The sequence below is a fragment of the Nannobrachium achirus genome (assembly GCF_963921795.1).
Source record: "Nannobrachium achirus genome assembly, chromosome: 8".
Classification (NCBI taxonomy): domain Eukaryota; kingdom Metazoa; phylum Chordata; class Actinopteri; order Myctophiformes; family Myctophidae; genus Nannobrachium; species Nannobrachium achirus.
The window spans coordinates 29,520,185-29,527,962 of record NC_137817.1 but is presented as its reverse complement, the minus strand read 5'-3'; the positions used below and the strand labels follow the sequence as shown (position 1 = coordinate 29,527,962).

The 7,778-nt window shown below is 44.8% G+C and overlaps 1 protein-coding gene across 1 annotated transcript in view; it reads left to right on the top strand.

The window, feature by feature from the left end:
- ift80 (intraflagellar transport 80 homolog (Chlamydomonas)) overlaps nt 1-7,778 on the top strand; it is an 83,938-nt gene that overhangs the window by 50,888 nt on the left and 25,272 nt on the right. The window contains exons 6-7 of the mRNA XM_080731209.1: nt 4,168-4,347; nt 7,518-7,636. Of these exons, the coding sequence (XP_080587335.1) occupies nt 4,168-4,347; nt 7,518-7,636 (299 nt within the window). The remainder of the gene's footprint in view (nt 1-4,167; nt 4,348-7,517; nt 7,637-7,778) is intronic.

Here is a 7,778-nt window from a genome sequence, read left to right as displayed (position 1 = left end):
AGCGACCGCTTGTTCCGCCCCGCGCCGCACGACGAGTGCTCCGTTTCTCGATCTGACTGTTTCTCTATCTAACCGTGACATATATACACACGCGCACACACACACACACACACACACACACACACACACACACACACACACTGCATGTATGTTTGTCTTTACACAGGCACACACACACACACACACACACACACACACACACACAGGCTAATTTCTGTCATAGAATTTATGGGTGAGGACAGTTGGTGCAGCAGAGCAGCGTAAGGGAAGGGTCGGGGTGGGGCTACGAGAAATGAAAGACAAATGCCAGCTTTGATATAATCTTAACAAGCAATCTCTTGTCCGTGTCAGTTTCACTGCGCCATTTTATGTATTTTTATTTTCACCTGTGGCTATTTTGGGTCCTGATATGCTGCTATTAAGTGCAGAGGGAGGAGTGCTGACCAAGACCAGCTGAGAGCTGAGGGAGAACAGGAGAAGAGAGAGTGCGAGGGACAGATCAAACACGTGGTTCTGTAACCTGTATCCTGCCCACTGAAGCTTCCAGGCCTTGTCAAAGCCAGCGAGAGGAAATAACGCCACACCTCACGTCCCACCGCGGCACGTGTGTGTGTGCGTGTGCGTGTGTGTGAGTGTGTGTGTGTGTGTGTGAAGCAGAAAACACACTGAGGCCTTTTCTCCAGGCTCCACCACAGCACTTGGCCAGTGGTGTAAAGTAACTAAGTACATTAACTTAAGTACTGTACTTAAGTACAATCTTGAGGTATTTATTTGTACTTTACTTGAGCATTTCCAGTTTCCAATACTCTTACTTCTACAACTCGGATCCAAATATTGTACTTTTACTCCAATTACATTTTTTTTTTTACTTTAGTTACTTTGCAGATATAAATTATAATAAAACATACATAAACCACTTTAGCCCTAGTTTATACCTTGGCTATTTGAAAATAGACGAGCTACAAGCACACGACGCGATGCGACGCGTTGTGAGCTTGTAGATCTGCTATTTTCAAACATTATGTACTTTTACTTTTTGGTACATTAAGTACATTTTTATGCCAACACTTTCATACTTTTACTCAAGTACATTTTGAATTACAGACTTTTACTTGTAACAGAGAGTATTTCTATATTGCAGTATTGATACTTTTACTGAAGTAAAATATGCGAGTACATTTTCCACCACTGCACTTGGCCCTGCTGTGCTACACTTGTCTCTCTGTTGCAGGCAGGCAGGCAGGCAGCACTGGACTGTTAGTGCGTTTCCCCTTCATAAGCACTTTACTGTGTGTGTGTGTGTGTGTGTGTGTGTGTGTGTGTGTGTGTGTGTGTGTGTGTGTGTGTGTGTGTGTGTGTGTGTGTGTGTGTGTGTGGTATGTCTGCCTATGTGTATGTTTGAGTGCGTGTGTGAGCAAGGGTGTCACACCAAATTCTGGGCCCTGGGTACAAGGATTCACTGCGGGCCCCCCACGAATGTTCTTTACAAGGGGGAACTGGGAACGCATTATTACGCATTATTTTGTGCTTTAGCTATTGAAAAATAGCAGATATACAAGCTCACGGCGCAGCACAGAGTGCCACGCTGCTGCGAGCTTGTAGATCTGCTATTTTTGAAAAATCTTGAAAATTCTTTGAATATTTCAAATCCTTCTGAGGTTTTTTGAAAAACCTAAGTTTCAGCGGTGCTCAAACCTCTTCATGTGAACGACCCCCAAAATGATAAGCATTTGGTCCGCGGACCCCCATCTCAAAATATTTAGGTCCATGGACCCCCCAGAAGAAAATTTTGAGTTGCAAACATTCGCTTTATCCACAAGCTCGCAGCCGCGCTGTGAGCTTGTATATCTGCTATTTTTCAATAGTTAAGTATAGAATAATTCCAGGCCCCTCCACCTTGGGCCCTAAGTAACTCAGTCCCACTTTTCCCCCCCTTGTGACGCCTCTGTGTGTGAGATCATAGCCAAGGAGGCCTCTGCCAGCCAGCTGCACCTGAGGCAGCAGCAGGGTCAGGGAGGACAGGAAGGGTGGTGGTGGTGGTGGTGGTCTTGGTGGTAGAGCGGATGGAAGAAGATCAACACAGGTCATGAAGTGAGGGAATGGAGGATTGTATGCCTCGCGCCGCACACTGCACTGCACTGACTCTCAAAGATGTCAGACGGCAGTGGTCAGATCGCTGCGCAGTTCACGGCACGCACGTCTCTGTCTTGTAAATCAGGTATCTTAAAGGACAATTTAGTGGGGGTTTTTTTACAACAAGGGTTCATATTTTAGATTGTAATTAGAGAAAAGAAAAGATGAGCGTTAAAATGTTTTCGTTTACTGCTTTCTATTGTTTTAGCGATTTTAGTATTTTGATTTCAGTGGGTGGGGGCATGCGTACAAGTGTCTAAATATGTCCTTCTAGACGCAATAAGCCTGTGAATTTCTTTGTTGCTATTTACACCAGCCCCCATAAGTCACATCTGCCCATGAAAGATTGCGGTTCATCTTGGAAATGGGCTTATTGTGTCTAAAAAGACATGCCCCCAACCTGGGGGCATGCATGCAAATCAAAATTGTTAAAATCACTAAAACGATAGAAAGAAGTAAATGAAAACATTTTAACGCTCATCTTTTCTTTTCTCTAATGACTATCTAAAATATGAACCCTTGTTGTAAAAAAACAATGTTGTCCTTTAAGTCGTGCTTTCCAGACTACGTGACTGATCGTCGACATGGGATCACACAACTGCAAGATCTTTCACCAGGACGTGGTATACAGATGCAATATACTGACGTGCAGTCGTGCAGTATTGTCTTTTTTTGAGCGGTGGTCACACCGTCTCCATAGCACAGCCGTGTGTGTATGCTTGTATCCATGTATGTATGTATGCGTGTGTCTGTATGTAGCCTGAGTACCGCTGTGTGACCAGAGAGGTGCCCAGTTTGAAGTCAATCATCAGACGGGTGTGAAGATGCGTGAAGGACAGATACTTACACATGCACACTCGTACGCATGCAGACTTTTGCGTAATTTATAGATGGACTAGAGAGTGATGTCTTTATAAATTTTAGTTACAATATATAACACTGCAGAGAGAGCATGCCAGATTTGAATTCAACTTGCCAGTGGGGCATCAGCATATGTGTCCTGCCTGGGTTTATACATACAACTGAAAGAAGTGTGGCTGTTCCACAACTTGGGGTCAGGACCCCAAGTGGGGTCTCCAGATGATTAGCTTAATGTAAAACAAAATGTCTCACTCAACGGTAAACAAACCAACATAAGTGTATACAGGGTATCTGCACATGTAAATGTGACAATTTAAGGACTTTCAAGACCGTTTTAATATCAAACTGGCCAAACTGTCAAATATGAAGTAAGCAAGAGGCGAACATTGTGAAAATAGCAGATCTACATGCTCACAACGCCTCGCACTGCGAGGCGTTGTGAGCATGTAGATCTGCTATGTTCACAATATTTATCTGTGGAATCGAGTCACATTAAATGTAATACCTACAATTCCAAGTGCTTGTCAGGGTGGGGGTCCCCAGTTCATATATATTGTTCATTTTGGGGGTCACAGCCTAAAAAGGTTTGAGAACCCCTGCTCTAGACCTTTTCTTTGGCCAAAAAATAAAACAAAAAAATGAATAGAAAGGTCCTGGTAATCAGTCTTTAACTCAGGTTTGGAGGCTTGTATGTAAACCCTCCCTCCACCTCACCTCACCCTCTCTCTCTCTCCCTCCCTTGCTGCTTGTTGTAAGAGATGAGGATAGCAGAGTGTATGTTTACGAGCGAGAGTGCTGGACTTGGCAGGGGCTCGACACTCCTTCAGTGTCTCACAGTTCATCACAGCTCACTGACTGACTGACTGACTGACTGGGCCCCTGTCCCTCTAGGACAATTTACATTACACACACACACACACACACACACACACACACACACACACACACACACACACACACACACACACACACACACACACACACACGTCTCCTCATCCTCACCCCTTTTGTCTACTTTCAACTTACTCATCATTTCTCTGTCCCTGACTGCTCCCAAGGTAATTGTTTATGATTGCTGATAAATGTCCACAGCCATTAACTAGATTGCTCTCTTTCCCCACCTCCACCCCACCCCTCTTTATGTCCTCCTCTCTCTTTTCTCCTGCTCTCCAGTGGTCCTATGCATTGGAGAAGCCCAACACGGGCAGCGTGTTCAGCCTGGCCTGGTCTGCAGATGGCACCCAGCTGTCCGGGGCCTGTGGCAACGGGCACGTCATCTTTGCCCATGTGGTGGAGCAGAGCTGGGAGTGGAAGAGCTTTGTAATCACGCTCACCAAGCGGAGGACCATGCAGGTACAGAGAGAGAGTAATAATAAGAGAATACTTTACTACTCTTGCAATCAGATGGGATTTGCTTTGTAACATTGAGACATTGAGTTTCATATTCACGTTTGTATTTCCCCCCCGCTGTGGCTATAGGCTAGGTATGGGACGATAATCGCTATTATCGTTTATTGTGATAAAAAACACTGGCGATAATCGTATCGTGAAGATTGTATGCGAAATTATCCTCGGTGCATGACACTGGGATCAATTCACCTTTTATTTGCCGAGCTGCATATCCGCTACCATTTAAACCCTCTATAATTGGTAAAACGGACGTGGAAATAACATACTTGATACAGTCTTTTTTTTCCCGCTCTCAAGTGTCTATCAAATCTCAAGCGATGCGCTGTGAGCTTGTAGATCTGCAATTTCTTTTTCTCGCAAATGTTGATATTTTGATATTTCTTTTGGTTTCTTTCTTTGGTCACAATAATCGTGACATGAAATGTTCATATCGTCCCATCCCTACTATAGTCTAAAAGCCATCTAAAATAAGGTTTTGTCCAATTCATGTACAGTATGTACTGTACCCTCAACAGTTCTACTTTCTCAGCTCATGCTGTGCATGACATCACCAAACAGAACCACCTTTGGCCATGAAAGCCTGAAATTCCTGGTGAAGTAAAAGTTGAAACTCATGAAGAGTGTGAAACCTTTTATGTTGTTGCGAAACACTTTTGTTCTTATTGGTGAGGCATTTATGAATGTCACTATTTCCATTTGACCAGATGAGGCTTACAGATCATCACCACACTAGGAAATGATGTGTAGTAGTGCAGCTTCGCCACTTTGAACATTGTGATTTGTGTGGTTTCGATCTCAGATTTCGAATTTCGTCCTACAACTTACTGATGGTTAAATATTGGACGGTGAAGCCACACCATTAATAGACTGTATGACTTATTCAATATACTCACACCCAATACAGTTTTAGAGCTGGGACTGACTCTAATAAAAAAAAAAAAAGATACTTTATTTTATTTTGTCCCGGTCCACAGAATAGAACAGCATAACATAACACGGGGGTGTAAATATCGTCACTGTCGGGAAGAAACCTTGTATCTCCCAAGTTTCAAATTTGTACATTTCTTCGCAAAGTAAAGCCCTGCTTCATCATACGCACAACAGTAGTGAAAACAGCAGATCTACAAGCACACAACGCCTCGCACCGCGAGGCGTTGTGTGCTTGTAGTTCGGCATTTAAAAATGATAAATACAATACTCGCTTTCAAGCAGTTTCAAGCAACACACTTGACCCTTCTCAGGGGCACACCAAAGGTCCCCAGGCACAGTGGTTGAGAAACATTGGAATAGAAGACCGTTTTTAAACTACAAGTTTATTTAATGTTTTTAAGACACAAGGTATCAAAAGAGAAAAGGGAAAAACAGAGCCCCCACAAAAACACTTGATATTGAGCAGGCGAGCATTCGCGGACCTTGGCTCAGTTGATCAGCCCGCGTAGCGAGTGAGAATAAATTGGCATGATACGAGAGGCGGACACCAGCTAGAGAAGAGAAGTGAGCGCGGAGCCGGCCGCGTGGAGAGGCAGACAGTTCCCAGGCCCAGGCTACTTGCAGCCATACATTATAGTTTAGAGACCCTCCCAGTGTGCCAGGCAGGCCAGCAGTGACAATGGCCAGCCTGTGTAGCTGCCTCCCTCACTCCACCACTCTCCACTGTTTAAACTCACACTAACCACAAGGTAGCCTTTACACCCATATGACACACCCACATGCACACACGCACGCACGCACACACACACACACACACACACACACACACACACACACACACACACACACACACACACACACACTCTTACAGAGACACTGAGTGGCATGTACACACACACACACACACACACACAGAAAAAAACATGTGCACAACCGCACATATACACACACTTGCCATAGACAGCTCGACCAATTGCAGTTTGTGTAAACCAAACAAACTTGGGTCGTCAGCCATTTATTTTCAGCCTTGCAGGACTTCTTTTTTTTTTCTTGTCTTTCTTTCTTTCTCTCTTTCTCTCTCTCTGTCTCTTTCCTCCCTTCTTCTCTCCTCTCCTTTTTTTTTAAGTGCACATCTGCCAATGGTTTGTGAATCAGGCGGCTAAATTTACCACCTTGCGGTCGCGTGTTTTTATTCGTAGCTGCGTTGCGTGTAAATTTGGCTCGCTGGAGGGGACAGAGGAGGAAGATTTGTAAAGCTGTAAAAATACCCCACCGCACCCCACCTTTCACCTGGTGCTGGGAAGAGGCCCTTCTTTCATTCATTCATTCACTCACTCACAAGGAGAGCGAGAGGAAGTATTTATCTATGCAGGTGAAAAAAAGAAGGGAGTGCACGCCAGTACACATACACATACCGTACAGTACACAGTGAAAACAGTCCTCTCTGTCCACAGTTGCCCCTACTGTAGGAACGCGCTGACATGCCGTGGACTGTTTCCTGTGTATATTAAGAATAAATACACTCTACTGTGTACGTGACCCTGCCCCACCTCAACCACACCTGCCCCATCAGTGAAGAAAGAAAAATCTCTTGCCAATTCCCATTTTGTTTGCCAACACTTTGAGTGCCTAAAATGTCCCCACACGTCTTAGTGTTTACCCCCCTGTGGAGTACCAAGTCCCCGTTAAGGTGCTCAGAGACGTCTTACCTGGTTGCCATGGTTACCAGGTAAACAGGCGCTGCTGTGGCCGCTGGTGAGCGAAAAAAACTTCATATCCCATGATGCAACTCGGCCACCAGCATCAGTGTAATGTAATCTCCATAGGCTCCTATTCATTGCTGCTGTAAAGAAACAGTTTTATCTCGGAATCTACTTCCAAAAACGCTTCGATCGCCGACACTGGGTCGGCCGCAGTTCGGATTTTTCATTTCTGTGTGAAAATAAACATACTCGTCGCCATTACAAGACCATGAATTACCACAACATGGACACGATAGTGGCTTCCGGGGGTCTTCAAAATAAAGCTCAAGTGTATGGCGGCACTCAAATAATTACCAAAATAATGGCATCCTAAGTGTTAAAACGTATGTTTGTATATGAGAATGGTATTCTGTGCCTACTTGCACTCCATTCACTTTCCTCTTGTGTCTTCTCTCTTGCTCTGCTGCCCACCTCCTCCAGGTGAGGAACGTGGTGAACGATGCCGTGGACGTGCTGGAGTTCAGGGACCGGGTCATAAAGGCGTCTCTGGCTCACAGTCACCTGGTGGTGGCCACCTCACTGCAGTGCTACGTCTACAAGTATGTGCCCCTCTCTCTCTCTCCCCTCTTTGACCCACTCTAATGCAGGGGTTCCCAAACTTTTTCGTCTCAGGGCACCCCATTAATATGTTTTTAATCCGAGGCACCCTTACATTATAATTTTCACTCCTTCGCACCTTAG